We start from the raw sequence: 16,965 nt of genomic DNA on the forward strand, positions 1-16,965 counted from the left end.
ATAAGATTAATATGTTGACTATATAATACACCATTAATGTGGTAATATCTGCACAAGTAAATAAGCAGTTTCCTTTTGATACACTAACCTCACTTCTAGGAGTCTACCCTGAAGATAAACCTCCAGAGATACAAACTGAAATATGCAGAGATGATGGTATATCCATGCAATGAATATTATATCTCTATAAAAAGAATGTACAAACATGGAATTTGTTTTTAAATGCAGAAAGCAGGTGTGTGGCAGGTACACAACTTTTTGTGTAAGAAAGGGGATATGATTGTATATATAAATAATTTTTAAATGTGCATATGGTAGATTAGTAGACTATTGGAACAGAATAGAGAAAGTAGAAACACTCTTGTAAGGAAACTTGATATTTACCAAATACAATATTACAGATTATTTGGGAAAGGATAGCCTATTAAATTTTGCTAGGCCAAATGATTACATGAAAGAAGTAAAATTCTGTCTCTACCTCACATCATATATAAAAGTCCATTTCAGAAACACTGGAAACTTTATAGAGGAAATATGAAGGGCAAAACTTCCAGACGGAACATAGGATAATATCTTTATGATTTCTGGGTCAGGGAGTGTCCGTAAGACAAACTAGCACAAACTCTGAAGGAAAAAGCTATATATTTGACACATTAAAAGTAAAACTTTTTCCCCCACTCCAAAGAGCCCATAAAGAAATTAAAAGACTGATGAAAGTAATTTGGAAAGTATAATTAGCAAAGGATTAGTATCCAAAATATGTTAAAAACTTAAGCAAATCAATGGGGAAAAGCTTGCCCAGTATAAAAATACCCAGTAGATAGTAACATTCAAGTCATGGTAGAGGAACTCCCAATAGCCAATAAATACAAAAGATACTCAAACATATATAATAATCAGAGAAATGTACATTAAAATGGTACAGTGAAATACCATTTCATAATCATTAGATCAGTGTGTCTGGGAAATGATTATAGTACCTACACACATGGGAAATGATTCATGTACAAGAATACTCATCATTTAGGGTATGGTTAAATAAATTATAGAAATCATTACAGTAGGATACTGAGGTACCTCTGTGTGTGCTGGTGTGGAATTCCAAGATAAAGTGAAAAATAAAGGGCAGTGGAGTAAGTAAAATGCTCCCTTTTGTGTTACTGTGAAAAAGAGGTCTGTGTGCATATACTTTTACATGCATAGGCTAGCTGAGAAAACACATGAGAAACCTGGGCTCTGGGGAGAGGAACAAGTGGACAGGTAATGGGTTTCTGTACACTGTACTTTTTTGTAGTGTTAAAAAAATACTTTAATCAGGTATATGCAGTACCCATCCAGGACAGTGAGTAATAATTGTTGCTATATTATAAGCATGGAATCTAAAATCATATACTACTTGGGTTTAAATCCCAACTCCCATTCCTGTTAGCTTGTGAAATTGCACAGAGTACTTACCCTTCCTGTACATTTCATCATATGTATAATGGGAACAATAATAGAATACCCACCCTATCTCATAAGGTTGATACCATGTTCAAATCCACTTAAACTTAGGAACATTGTTCAGTACTCATAGTATGTATTCAGTATGGATTAGTTATTATTTCAGTCGTTTTTTTATTTTATTTTTTTCCTTTTTTTTTATTTTGGTATCATTAATATACAATTACATAAGCAACATTGTGTTTACTAGATTCCCCCCATTATCAAGCCCCCACGTGCCCCATTACTGTCCATCAGCATAGTAAGATGCTATAGAATCACTACTTGTCTTCTCTGTGCTATATACTGCCTTCTCTGTGCCCCCCTCCTACATTATGTGTGCTAATCATAATTTCCCTTATTCCCCTATTCCCCTTCTCCCTCCCTTCCCACCCATCCTCCCCAGTTCCTTTCCCTTTGGTAACTGTTAGTCCATTCTTGGGTTCTGTGATTCTGCTGCTGTTTTGTTCCTTCAGTTTTTCTTTGCTCTTATACTCCACAGATGAGTGAAATCATTTGGTACTTGTCTTTCTCCACCTGCCTTATTTCACTGAGCATAATACCCTCTAGCTCCATCCATGTTGTTGAAAATTGTAGGATTTGTTATGGCTGAATAACACTCCATTGTGTATATGTACCACCTCTTCTTTATCCATTCATCTACTGATGGACACTTAGGTTGCTTCCATTTCTTGGCTATTGTAAATAGTGCTGCGATAAACATAGGGGTGCATATGTCTTTTTGAGACAGGGCTCCTGCATTCTTAGGGTAAATTCCTAGGAGAGAAATTCCTGGGTCAAATGGTATTTCTATTTTTAGTTTTTTGAGGAACCTCCATACTGCTTTCCACAATGTTGAACTAGTTTACATTTCCACCGGCAGTGTAGGAGGGTTCCCCTTTCTCCACATCCTCGCCAACATTTGCTGTTCCTATTCTTTTCTATGTTGGCCATCCTAACTGGTGTGAGGTGATATTTCATTGTGGTTTTAATTTGCATTTCTCTGATAACTAGCGATGTGGAGCATCTTTTCATGTACCTGTTGGCCATCTGGATTTCTTCTTTGGAGAATTGTCTGTTCATATCCTCTGCCCATTTTTTAATAGGGTTATTTGCTTTTTGGGTGTTGAGGCTTATGAGTTCTTTATATATTTTGGATGTTAATCCCTTGTCAGATATGTCATTTACAAATATATTTTCCAATACTGTTGGATGCCTTTTTGTTCTCCTGATGGTGCCCTTTGCTGTACAGAAGCTTTTTAGCATGATGTAGTCCCATTTGTTCATTTTTTATTCTGTTTCCCTTGCCCGAGGAGATACGTTCAGGAAAAAGTTGCTCATGTTTATATTCAAGAGATTTTTACCTATGTTTTTTTCTAAGTGTTTTATGGTTTCAAAATGACTTATATTCAGGTCTTTGAAACCATTTTGAGTTTACTTTTGTATATGGGGTTAGACAATAATCCAGTTTCATTCTCTTGCATGTAGCTATTCAATATTGTTATATTCAGTAGTTTTTAAGTACCACAAAGCTATAATAATATTTGATAGTGTGGTTGCTTATATCTAGAAGTCCAAAACATTGGTTATAAGTAGCATACACTCTCAACACATCTGTGGTCTTGTAGCAGAATAAAACAAAACAAACTCTAATAAAGGCTATCCCTCTGAATTTAGCAGCTCTGTGGTTCAGCAGTGTGTTCCTGTTTTCTTCTGATACATATTTTTTCCTTTTAGAAATGTGAACATAATTTGAGCAAGCCAGAATTTAATCCAACATCTATTAAGTTCAAAATCCAGCTGGTTGCTGTGTGAGTATTTTGAGATTGGTGTTTTTTATTACTGTTCCTTTGGCTTCTTTCAATATGAAATATGTGTACTCTTGGCCTAAAAAAAGAAAAAAAACTGCATCAGAATAATCTTGCTATTTTCCTGTTTACATACCATGAAGTTAAAAATAAATGTATAGACACAGAATCAAAGGTATTTATATCAAGGACACAGTGGTCTGGGGCAATGTGCTATTCTGATTATTGGATGGAGAGTCACTCGTCATTAATTACAAATTACGAAGTACCTACCTTTAGAATGCTTTTTTAAAAAATTAAACTAAAAAAATAATTGAGTAAAGCAGATTGAAGAGTATCTCTGTGACAATGCTCATTTTATTTAACTATGTACTGATAACACTTCATTGAGAGGGATAATAGTGATTGTTAGTGTTAACTCACTAGGACTTGTCAGTAGAAGGGAATTTTGTGTATGAAAATCACTTATCAAACATGAAAAATATTTTGAAAAGTTAGGAAAATATTGTCTTGATTTTAGGGTGAGAGAGTTCTTCCTAAGCAGAAAACTCAGAAACCACTGAGGAAAAAAGTTTTGACCTTAGCAAAAAAACCTGAGTTGTATATAAAAGAAATTTGAAAAATCCTGAGACAGACAGTAGATTAGGAGAGAATATTTGCTATCCGTAAAAGTTTCTGCCGTGGAAGGCAGAATTCCTACAAATTGGAAAGATTAAAATGGAGGTGGAACAAAGGATTTGAAGGTGCAACTTACAGAAATTCCACATGGAAAGACATGTGGAAAGATGATGAGAGTTGATAGGAAAAGTTTAAACTAATAAATAGCATCTAGTGCTCCTGAGAATGTGGGTGAACCTGTTTGCACACATCGTAGGTACGCTTGTGCATCTCTAGAGTCTTTTGGAAGGGTGGTCTGGAACATCAGGACAAACTCACATAGGCTTCCTAACTCAGCAGTACTGTCTCTGGAACCTACTCCGCAGAAACAAAATGTCTGAAGATACATTTGTAAGGATATATATTGTAACATTTTATGGCAACAAGTTAGAAACAGTTTCAATGTCAAGCTGATTAACTTAACAAAGAAGTGATTAAACTGAGATACCTTTATGCTGTAGAATATTATGCAGCAATTAAAGAGAAGTTGTTGGCAGTCAAAAAGTTTTGAGAAGTGCTGTGTAGTGATTTAGGAGGGCTACAGTGATTTATGGGGTCTGTCACTTACTGTATTTGTCTAAACTTATTTCTCTCATCTCTAAAGTGGGAATAATACCAGTCTTGCCTGCCTTCTAGGGTCGTTGAAAAGAATCAGATGATCTATTATGTTTGCAAATGCTTTGTAGCTGTAAATGACCATAAAATATGTTCTGTTTTTGTAACTATTCTTATTTAGTACTGGTCAGGAAGAGAACTACAACAATGTTACCTGTGCAGTCTGGTAGGAACTCCTTTCTGAATTAGGAATCGCACTCAACATAGAAACGCAGGATGACGGAATGTGCATAGCATCGATTTCTTAAACTTGCTTTGAGAAAAGGTGCTTTTCTCTGACATCATAGTAGAATTGTGGGGAAATCTTAATACAGATGCTCTGTCTGCACATCAGACCTGCTAAATCCAAATCTTCGGTAGTGGGGCCCTCGAATTTGTATTAAGTTACTCAGGTATCCTGATGACCAGCATGAAAAATATCTAGCCTGAATTTAAAATACCTTACTGCCTCAATTTTAAGATACACGTCACCCACTACTTTTATCTATCTGCAATAGTTACTGTTTTATGTTAACATACAGCAATAACTAATATTTATGAGTGCTTTGCTCAAGCACTTTTGCACATATTATTTAATGTATTCTTCACAGTAACCTCAAGATACAGATACTCTTATTGTTCTCATTTTATAATTGAGGAAACCAAGACACAAAGAGTTAACTATCTTGCCCTGGTCTTTACAAAGAAATATCTTGGTATATAAATATTAAGCTGTGATTTGAACCCAGGCAGCTCTGAGTTCAGAACAAGCACACATGAGTACAATATTCTGTTCTTATTTAGAGAGGCAACAAAATAGTGGTTTGGAGCAAGAACCCTGGAGCCAGATTGCCTGAGTTTGATACATGGCCACTTACTTACTTCTCCCCACAAGCCTAATTTCTTTATCTTTATAATAGGGATGATAATATGTATCTCATGTAGTTGCAGTGAAGATTACATGGATTAATATTTGTAAACTGCTTAAAACATTGCCTGTACATAGTAAGTGCTATATTTCATATATGTGTGTGTGTGTGTGTGTGTGTGTTGGGTAAGTATGTGATAGTGTTTTTATACCCTACAATGTATTATTAAATCAGTCTGGATCTTATAACCAGTTGCCTTTTAGAGTTGCAGAAATGATTTAAAATTCTTTTTCTCTGACACGTTTAATTAACAGGAAGAAATCTTTGTTGTACTAGCTAAAAAAACACTAAGAATTTTAAGAGACTCCAGTGAACACTAATGCATTCTTTTATTCATATGTAGCAATTATGTCCCAGAAGTGAGAATCATGTCAATTCCCAACCTTCGCTACATGAAGGTTAGTACTTCGCTTATTAACAGGAATGGAAAGGATTGATCAAAGATGTGTGTGCATTAATGTGTCTGTGGGTGGTTGTATTTGGTGTGAGATGTTATGAGCAAGGAAGAGGAGAGGAGAAAGTTTGGAATAATAAAGAGATTGAGATATTAAATTTCTTTAAGTTGGGATTCTTTGACAACAGCGTCCTTGAGATACATTTAGGAAGAGTAGTGTACACATTATTTAGAGAGGAAATCATGGGTGGAGAAAAGTAAGGAGAAGATGTTAGACCCCACAGGCTTCTTTAGCTCTTCTCTAGCCAGGAGATTTCTCCACCATCTCATGTGTGCATATGTATTCGATACCAGGAATCAACTAGATTTCTTCTTTACCCAGCCCTTCTCTTCTTTGAGGTCCTTATCTGTGCCCCCTCCTGTCACCACCTCCTCCCTGCAAGAATATTGTAGAAAATCCTGGTGTAGCTTTTGTTCTTTTTCCACTCATGCTGCTCATGAAGGCACTTATATAGTCCCTGTTCATTAAAAAAGATTTTTTTGCTGATGTCGAGAGTGCCAGGAAGGGCAAGTTAAGGCTCAAGAAATCTTCAAAGCCTTTTACAGTGTTGATGAGCCGTTTTTTCTGTTAATACATCTGTCTAGCCTGTAGCTCCCATATTTTATTTATGAGGACTTTCTTTTCAGTCCTTAAGTGGAGTATTGGGTGAAGCAAGAGTTGTAAACTTTAAGATAATGTACTTTCCTCAGAACTTTAGATCTTGTAACCAGCTTTTTCTGTGAGATCTGTTCCATTTCCTCAGTAAAATAGCAACTCCAGAGAATATATAGCCTAATAGATGAATAATAGATTAGGAATCAGTGAGCACATGAGAATGTGATGATACAGAGGTATAGGTGGGTGTTTCTGCTCAAGAGTAATGTTGGGGGTTGTGATTTTGTAAAATACTTGGTAGAGCAACCAGGAAATGGGGTGTAGGTGGCAGTAGTGAGGTGTATCTCAGAGATGCTTTTCCTGTCCCGCAGGAGAGCCAGGTCCTCCTGACTCTCACAAACCCTGTGGAGAGCCTCACCCATGTGATACTATTGGAGTGTGAGGAAGGAGACCCCGATAATATCTACAGCACCGCTAAGGTGGGAACATTCTGCCTCCTCCTGAATGACCCTGACTTTTCCTGAAGTGGCCTCATTTGACACTGACTCTCATCTCTACCCCCAGTTATCAGGTTCTCTTGATTCCACCTCCTAAGTTTTTTGCTTTATCCACAGATACACTGCTACTGTCCTCATCGTTTCTTATTGGGACTGTGGCAGTAACTTCCTGACTGACCTCACTGTTTTTAGTCCACCCCCACTTCTAGTCCAGCCCATCTTCTGTCTTGCCACCAGTGTGATCTTTCAGAAATCTAACTTTGATCATAGCATGCCAGCCATCTGGCATCCCTCTGACTTTGGGATGAAGTCCAAATTTCTTGGCATAGCACAAGAGCTCCTTAATGGCCTCACCATTATCTTTTCTGCCAGGATGATCTTCCCCCATCCCCAAATTTAGCATTCTCTGAATTACACATATTCATGGTTGTGAATTCCAGCACATGCAATGGGTTATGAACTACAATGCTGGAGAATGGTATAGGCTGTTCATTTGACCTAGAATGCCTCCTTTCAATCTCCATTACTCTGACTTACATGCTCACAACTCTCCTTAAGTCTTAACGCGTACTCATTCTTCAAGACTCATAGGAAATAGCATCTCCTTTTAAAAGCTGGTGTGCCTTCTGTAGATGTCCCCTGCTTATGTACAGTATACATAGCACTAACTAAATATTAATATAGATAATTTTGACTTTCAATAAATGTTGAATGAATGAAATTGGCCTTTCTGCATTTTGCTACTTGGTGATTCATTTAATACTTGAAATTTTAGATTAAGAACTTTTCTCTATAGACCCACTATTACTGACTCATAATTAAGCATGGTACTCCTAACAAAAATTGATAAAAAAGGATGCCTATATCTTTAATTAACTTTTATTCAAATAATATTAGTAGAGAATTTCTTTATCCCCTATTTCTTTGTAACTTCTGCTTTTTAATGATTTAACTTATTAATAAGTTCAAAAGAGAGATGACACTTATCTTTCCTTGCTCCTCTTTTTAATAACACTAATAAGCTGTTCCATTGAGGACAGACAGAAATAAGTGCCTGATGAGTACACCCAGCTTGTGGATTTGCTATTTTTATATATATACCTCCCCAGCCACATTTGTGTCCCTAATAATTAGAAATGTGGTTTGACATTTGTTAAGCTCTGAAACAGGAAGGTCAAGTCCTGGTTACAACATAAGGATTAATCTGAAGAATGCATAACTGTTCTTTGTTCCTATACTTTTACTTATACTATAATGTCTGTATTCCTAGACAATATGTTTTTAAACTTTGTATGAGTGAAATGATGCTATGTTTCTTAAAACTCGCAGCTTCTGCAGGCTTACTTCTGTCTAGGTCACTGTAATACTATCCTGTGTTCTGTTGAATGAATGTCCTACAGTGCACTGGTGCCTCCTGAGGCAGGCCTCTCTGTGTTGCTTTTCAGGTGGTAGTGCCTCCCAAAGAGCTCATTTTAGCCGGCAAGGATGCTGCCGCAGAGTATGATGAGTTGGCAGAACCCCAGGACTTTCAGGATGATCCTGAGTGAGTGATCGTTTTGTGCCCCTAGCACCACAGTTTGCTGATACAGAAGGCCCACTTATAGATAGAGGCCTCATTTGCTTACCTTGACTTTTAAAGATAATTTCCCCTTCCTGTTTGTAAAATTAATTACTATAGAAATTTGGGAAATATATATAAAACCATGAAGAAGAAAATAAAATCCCACTACCAGATAAGCACCCTTAGCATTATTGGTGCTTGTCCTTCCATATATTTCTTCCATCATTGGGATCATTCTGTAAACAGTTTTTTTACCTTTGGTTTTCACTTAAGTATATTTTCCTCTGTTAATAAAAATTTCCAAGTATATGGTTTTTAGTAGTTATGGACAGGATACAGTATCCTCTCCCTGTAGTTTCATCGCTGGATTTGTCCACTTTCCTCATTAATTAATAGATTTTACTCTCATACCTAATAACTGAGAAGTAAAAAAAAAAAAACAACTTTTTCCTGGATAAAGAATACACCAGTCAGGATTCATTCTAAAAACAGAAGTCATATCAGTTAATTGAACAGAGAATGTAACATTAAGACTTGTTAACTGAGTAATTTCAAAGGTTAAAGGTTAAAAAAACTGAAGTATCCCAGAGATGGCAGTTTTATGAAGCAGCTACCACCCCCTGGGCTGAACAACAAAAGGAAGTAGATAGAACTATTAAAATTTAGAAGCTTGAAGGAAAAGCCCCATGGAGCTGAAACTCAGGCCTCCAGGAAGACGTAGGAGAGGACACTGCTGACCAGGGCTGGCATCTCAGGGAGGATCCCCTCAGGAGCCCACTCCGCAGTGGGCACGGTAGTGACTCTCGTTACGCCAGGGCTAGGAGGCTACAGCTAGACACTGTCACTGCCTGGACGAAGCACTGTTGCTGGAGTGAGGCCCACCGGAACCACACACAAACCAGAAGCTCCCAGGGAGAAGCAAGTCCCTTCCTCCTTTGGGCTTCTGGTCTCCTTTAGAGGAACCTGATGGGGAGCCAGCCTACAAAGTAGAAATGTGGTAAGCAGAGTCCTGTGTCATAAAGCAAGATACAGAAGGTGAGCTTGCAGCTCAAAAGCAGTAGCTTAATACGCTGGCACAAGGAATATTTAAAGTTTTTAACAGCATGATCAAAACTTCCCTCAGCAAAATAGAGTCCCAGCACCACTGTTTATACCAGAGGGAAACTAGCAACAACTTCGCTGTATATCCGTTATGGTAAATATATAACAATACTGTGCAACCATTAAGCAGAATATAGAAAATTCATATATACCAATATGGAAAGGTGTTTGTGATAAACAGAGTGATAAAAAGCAAGTTACAGAATAGCATGTCCCTTTTGGGTTGGTTTACAAAGCAGAAAAGTATTAAGGTCTTAGAAGAATATCTGATAGGTAAAGAACTAAGTGTTTATAATTTTTCTCTGTGTGCTGAAGGGAAAAATAAAAGAATTTTAAACTTTTTCCCATTTGAATTTTGTATGACTACATTTGACTTTTGTAATATTCAAAAAATGAGATTAACATTTTGCTGGAAGAATTCTCCATTGCTGATAAATGGGATGGTGATCATAACTTGCCATATTTCCTTTGGGGCCATAAAATGACTGTAACTCTTAGTGGGTTGGCTGACTTGTGACCTGACTTGTGGCTAATACTGTGCCTGTTTCTCCCATAGCATTATAGCCTTCAGAAAAGCCAACAAAGTGGGTATTTTCATCAAAGTGACCCCACAACGTGAGGAGGGTGAAGTGACCGTGTGTTTTAAGATGAAGCATGATTTAAAAAACCTGGCAGCCCCTATCCGCCCCATTGAAGAAAGTGACCCGGGCACAGAAGTCATCTGGCTCACCCAGCATGTGGAACTCAGCTTGGGCCCGCTTCTTCCTTAACAGGTCCCGCAAAGGAGAGCATCACCACAAACCAGGAATAAAATGTGGAAGCTGCTGCTTCATTAGGCCTTGTTCGTAACGATGTACCCATACGCTACTGAATTCTGTTCCTAGGAGGTGGGGGACATCGGCAAGGCATTCGTAACACAGGTTAATTGCTGTTCCTCTTGCTGTCACTTCTGTTAACACCAGTAAATCTGTGTCTCCCTCACTGAACCCTGCACATTGAACGAAAGCGTAGGTCCATCCCAAAAAAGGGATGGATGTTTCTTGGAGTGGCATTAGATTTACCACCTGAGAAACTCTGACCATACTGTATCTCACCATCTGATCTCACAAAGGATCGTAATCTCACAGATGAAACTTAAAGTGATAACTGAAAGGTGGACCTATAGCATTGTTCTCAATATACCAACTGCTTTCTGCATTCCATTAGATAAAACTTAGCAGTTTAAACATATGCCTTCACTTGCCATTACGGCTCCCATCTTACCGTAGATTTCTATTTGACAGAAATTATCACATTGTCTTTAGTTTTGGGATGATTGGAAAAACCTGTGAAATTCTTCCAGCACCCTCATTTGCCTTCTTCTAAGTGGCTACAGGATACTTATTCACCAGTTGCTCTTAACACTTTTTCCAATTGAATTTGAAACTTTTTCTTTTAAGAAGAATTTGAGAACCAAGCAATTTTACATACCATGTCAAGGGGGTAGCAAACTGCATTCATTTTAAATGTTAACACAATACCCAGGGATTAATGCTGCCAGAGGGAGACAATCCTTACATATCTTATTCCCAACCCCTTCTCCTCTGCTCTCTTTAATTCAATAAATTGTTCTGAGTATTTGAGACCTGGAAGGAGCCCAAAGAAAACTTGGTGGACAAGTTCACTTTGGAATGCAGAAAACATTTTAAAGGTTAGATTATTAGCATGATCTGAACTAATGTTCTCTCCATTGATCTAAAGGAGAAAACAACAATTTATAATCTCTTGAATCCAAAACTGGATGTTAACATAAAGAACACTTCTTCGTTCCTGACTTTAAGACTTTTCTCATATGCTGTGTCAAATAGGACCACTTTGATTGTGAACTATGAAATAGTTTAGCAAGTAGCCCAGCACACTGCCCAACAGCACACATGCTGTCTGCAGTTGGATCCTGCAGCTGGGTTGCTAACCTTAATTTCTGTGATGTTTTCTAAAACAAGACAACACAGTAAACCACCAGCTGCACCACATTTTCTGTAAATGTATTGTTAGCAAGTGGCCAATAGACATTTGGGGGAAAGAGAAATTTGTTTACCTTGGTTTTGTTTTTAGGTTCAAGCCTTTAGTTTAAAAAGAAGTTAAGATATAGTGCTGTACAAACAGGACATACTAATTTATCAGCTCCCTCTTTAAAAGACACTAAATTGTACTCTAAGGTTAAGCCAATTTTATGAAACAATATTCTACAGAGTAAGTATATGCTACAATGTAAGAAAAAATACATCTCTAATATGACAGTAACAAATAAGGCTAGTTAGCCTTTTAGGAGTTGGGGCAGCGGGTTGTATAGTGACAAATCTGCAGGCCATACAAATAGGTTAATTTTTTGTGACCCCACAGAGTGTCACATTTTTATTTCACTACCTGCTAGAGCCTACTGTGAAATGGGCATCAAAGTAGGGGATAGCTTGCTATGTTTACACATTTGCGTGTCGTGCATTTATGGCATGTAGCTGGTATTTGTTCCTAAAAGTAATAATGTTGAAATAACGGGCCTCATCACCCCCATGTGACACAGAAACACAAAAACACTGATGATCTTAGATTTTATTTTCCTTCGGGAGCAAAAATTAGTTTACAAAATAACAGAGCCATTGGTTTAAATGTTTCCTCAGATGTATACAGTGCTAACAGGTATTCTGTGTGTTAGCAGAAATTGTTTAACACCTGTAGCTGGTGTTAAATTACAATTTTGTTGCTCTTTAATATTAGATCGGGTGCAAGATTTTTTTAATGCATAGTCATTGTGCACTGCTGCAGAGAATTTGAAGTCATTAGAACTAGAAACTATAATTTTGGAAACTTAAGGCTAAGTTAATTTGGATTTGTGATTTGATTAGCTCACCAAAGTTTTCTTTTGTTGAAAGTGCTTACAGGCATAATCAACTAAGTAAATGTCACGTATATTTCTGAAGAAACATCCCTTTTGGGAATGAGAGACACTCTTGGATCTTTATGAATGACAGGTTCCTGTTTTGCCTTATAGCTTACCTTAACAGTAGTGAAATAAAGCAGACAAAGCTTGAGTGTGTCTTTTGTGTGGTCCATGAAGACGAATTGGAATGGTGTGGCTCAGAGTCAGAAGATGGGTTGTCAAGAGATGTGAGAGTCAGTGGGGCATGCTCCCTTCCATTGCTTTAAATGAACTGAGAGAAAACCTCGTATCAAATCAGTTTACATTATACAGTTGACCCTTGAACAACTCGGGATTAGGGTGCTGATCCCCTAAGCAGATGAAAGTCCACATATATAACTTGAGTCCCCCAAAACTTAATACTAATAGGGTACTGCTGACTGGAAGCCTCATCAGTAACAAACAATTAACATGTTTTTTTTGATTAACATGTATTTTGCATGTTACATTATACATACTGTATTTTTATAATAAACTAGAGAAAATATTTTTTCAAATTATTGCAAATAACCCCCAGATTTTTCCAGTGTATCTATTGAAAAAGATTTGCGTATAAGTGGACCTGTGCAGTCCCAACTTGTTTTTGTTCCAGTTCCTATGTATAGGTGGATGTTACTTGAGTTCCTTATAAACATTTTCAGATCCATTACATAAATGTTAGGTTGTTAGGTCTCTACCAGCCTTACTCCTGAGTCGTTGCTCCCAAAGATACCCTTTCAAATACACAAAATGGCCCAGATTTGACAAGTGATCCATTCCTTCATCTGTACTCAGTTAATGTAACTCTCCCCCCTATTACTGTAGATGAATTGTTTATAATAACCTCCTGTCTAAAGCCAGCCCCACCACTTAATGCAGTAATCCCATTCTCTTACCTATTCAAGAACATTAGCACATCTTACCCCCTCTCTTCTGTATCATTTCCATCAGCATGCTAGGATTCCTCCCATCTTAATAAACTGAGCTCACACCCCTCCTCAACTGACCCTTCAGTTCTTTACACCCTGTCCAACAAAACTCCTAACTAAACTTTCTAGTTCCTCTCCTCCCGTTTCTCACCAGAACCCATTCCACTTAGGCTGCTACCCCACCATATCACTAAAATTGCTCTTGTCAAGGTCACCAACAATCCGCACCATTAAATACATGGTTGGTTCTCAGTCCTTATCTACTTTAATCTTTCAATAGCATCTAACAGTTGATCTCTCCCTTCTCAAAAGACTTCCTTCACTTGGTTTCCAGAACATAATGCTTCTGGTTTTCCTTCTACCTTACTGGCAACTTTTCTCCTGTATTTTTTTGCTAGTTCTTTCCTGAACCTCCCCAACCTTAGAGTGTACCAGGGTTCATTTACTATACTTCTCTCTGCTCTTAGTGATACCCGGTTTTCAGGCCATCTCCCAAATTTACATACCAAGTCTAGAAGAGTCTGAAAGTTCAAAGCCACAGTCTGGATATTCTCTCACCACATCTGCCTCTCCTGCATTCATCCCTTTCAGTTGCTTGCAACAAAAACTGATGTCACCCTTGACTTCTCTTACATGCCCCATCCAGTAAGTCAGCAAATCCTGTCAGCTTTGTCTTCAGACTGACCACGTTACACCCTCTCCAACATTACTATGCTGGCCATATCGCCATCATCTATATAGACCTCTGGTTCATTATACAGTGGCATCCAAACTGGTCTTGGAACCACCCTAGTGCCTATTCCAACCCTTTAGCCAGTTTTCAGTACAGCAGCCACAGTGACTATGCCATGTAACCCTTATGTTTCTTTGCTTAAAAAGGGTGCAACAAATACAGAGCCCTTAAAATAGTTAATGAAGTCCTACATGACCTGAAACCCAACCCCTTGAATTCATCTCCTTCCCTGTGCTAAATCCACCCCAGCACAGGAGTCTGCTCTTCCTGAATCACCAAGGCAGGCAGCCTCTCGGCCTTTGCCCTGGCTGTTGCCTCTGCGGAAAGCTCTTCTCCCAGATACCTGGGTAACTCACACCCTTCACAGTCAGACCTTTGCTCAAATAGTTCTTGAGTGACACTCCCTGACCACCCTACCACCTTATATAATGATGTGAACTGCCCTCCCCTACACACATTGCCTATCCCCTTTTGCTTTTTTCAAAGCACTAAACAACATCCAATATACTATATACTGTTTATTTTCTGACTCATAAACTCCACAGTGCAGACATTTTTTGTCTTTTTTTAAATTGCTGTATCTACAGAGCCTAGAACAGAGTATGGCAAATAGTAGTATCCAATATTTGTTTAATATCCTTTTCTTTATTTATATAGCTGTTGATCTTTTATCTTTTTTTAAAATACATGTCTCTTTGTCATAAGCCAAATACCTTTCTTGCCATGACTTTCTTGTTCTGGTGTTTTCCCTAACTGGAATACTTTCTCTCTCTCTCTCTCTCTCTCTCTCTCTCTCTCTCTCTGGCTCTGCACCATCAACAGAATCACTTTACTGCTCTCATCTTTCCCTTCTTCCCATCTAGATGTGATTTTAATCCATAGCACTGTACCTCCCCAGTACTTGTCATAGCTGAAGACATCATCAGATGGGTCAATAGAAATTATCCAAAGTGAACCCCCCCCGAAAAGAGTGAAGCAACATGAGAGTATTCAGGATCTAGTACAATATCAAATGGTCTATGTAATTGGAGTTCCAGATGGAGAGAAGCTGGGCAGAATATATAGAGAGATGATAGATCTAAGATTTTCAAAATATAATGAAAGATGGCAAATTGCAAATTCAGGAAGCTCATAAACCCAAGCTCTTTCTCATACAAGAATATAATATATGCTTACCATATGATCAAGTAATTCCAGTCCTCGGTATTCACAAATGAAAACGTATGTCCACACAACCTGTATGTGAATGCGTATGACTTTATATTCACCAATATCTGAAACAACTCAAATGTCCATCAATTGGCAAATGGATTTTTTTAACACTCTGGTACATCCATACAAATGGAATCTCAGCAATAAAAGGGAGCGACTTACTGATACATGTAACAATTATGTTTGAATCTCAAATACAATATGCTTAGAAAGTCAGACCCAAAAAGCTATATAGGATTCCATAAGGCAAAACTATGGACAGAACACAGATCAGTGGTTGCTACGGACTGACTGTATGTGGGGAGAAGTGGATTGACCTAGGGATAAGGGAAATTTTGGGATGATGGAAGTATTCTGTATTTGTGGTGAATATGTAAAAAGTCCTAACTACAACTAAAGGGTAAAATTTTACTGTATATGAATTACACTTGAAACCTTATTTTTAAAAAGTAAGGTGACATTTTTAAATAAGTGTATTATGTAGTTTGAAGATTGGGTATGTCAAAAATTACGAAAGTGGTACCAGAAAGCTTGAAATTTGTAAAATATTGGCAGAGTGGGTGAGTTGTCCCCAAAACGATATAATGCATTTGTTGACTCACATGACCCTTTTTATTTCAGAAGTTGAAAAAACAGTACTATTGTCTTTCATCTGTGGGTCCACCATTTATTAGCTTCATGACCAGAAGCAAGTTACTTAACCTCTCTAAACCTCAGTGTCCTCTTCTGTAAAAGAGGAACATTCATACTTGCTTAGAGGGGTAGTGGTAGCCAGATAACATACAGGTCACCCAACTAAATTTGACTTTCAGGTAAAAGAGCCATTTTTTGGTATAAATATATATTTCAGACATTTATACTAAAATATGGCTCATTGTTTATCTGAAACTCAAATTTAACTAGACTTCCTGTGCTTTTGCTTGCTAAATCTGGCAATCCTACAGAGGGGTTATTGTGAGAATTAAGACACTGCACCAGACATCCGCCCAGCGTTTGGCATAGAGTAAGCGCTTGGTGAGAGTTAATGCGGTTTTAATCCTAGCTCCTCATTCACTACTTGTTCCTTTATTCTTTCACTAAATTTTTTTTTTATGAGCAATGAGAAGCCTTTATTTAAGGCATAGTATACACTCGAAGAAAGAGTGGTGCGGGCAACCTCAGAGAGGAGGTGCACCTAGAGGCTTAGGATTCTCTCAAGGGTTTCAAGAATGGGACAAAAGGTGGGGCGGAGCGGGGATGGTAGGTTTGACATGCGGTCTCCTGATGTCTATCTCCTGTGAGAGACATTATGTCACCATCCATCATCTGTCCTCTAGATATTCTGTAAGATAAACTTAGCACAAGGAATTTCTTGATCCTGTTCTTCTCCAAGGTAGTGGTTACCGTCAGGCCCTGGGGACATACCATTTAGGTCTGCTTGCCCGCCTTAAGAGTCGATTATTGGCTGATTACTATAAAATGTTAGGAATCTTATCTTC

At 37.9% G+C, this 16,965-nt stretch overlaps 1 protein-coding gene across 2 annotated transcripts in view; it reads left to right on the forward strand.

The window, feature by feature from the left end:
- DCTN4 (dynactin subunit 4) overlaps positions 1–12,746 on the forward strand; it is a 30,665-nt gene extending 17,919 nt beyond the window's left edge. For both annotated transcript variants that reach the window (XM_036881576.2, XM_036881577.2), the window contains 5 exons: positions 3,220–3,293; positions 5,814–5,868; positions 6,891–6,998; positions 8,462–8,559; positions 10,235–12,746. In XM_036881576.2, coding sequence (XP_036737471.1) covers positions 3,220–3,293; positions 5,814–5,868; positions 6,891–6,998; positions 8,462–8,559; positions 10,235–10,448 — 549 coding nt within the window. In that variant the 3' untranslated portion in view covers positions 10,449–12,746. The remainder of the gene's footprint in view (positions 1–3,219; positions 3,294–5,813; positions 5,869–6,890; positions 6,999–8,461; positions 8,560–10,234) is intronic.
- Positions 12,747–16,965: the final 4,219 nt, after the last annotated feature.

The sequence above is a fragment of the Manis pentadactyla genome, chromosome 2 (genome assembly GCF_030020395.1).
Source record: "Manis pentadactyla isolate mManPen7 chromosome 2, mManPen7.hap1, whole genome shotgun sequence".
NCBI classification, from domain to species: domain Eukaryota; kingdom Metazoa; phylum Chordata; class Mammalia; order Pholidota; family Manidae; genus Manis; species Manis pentadactyla.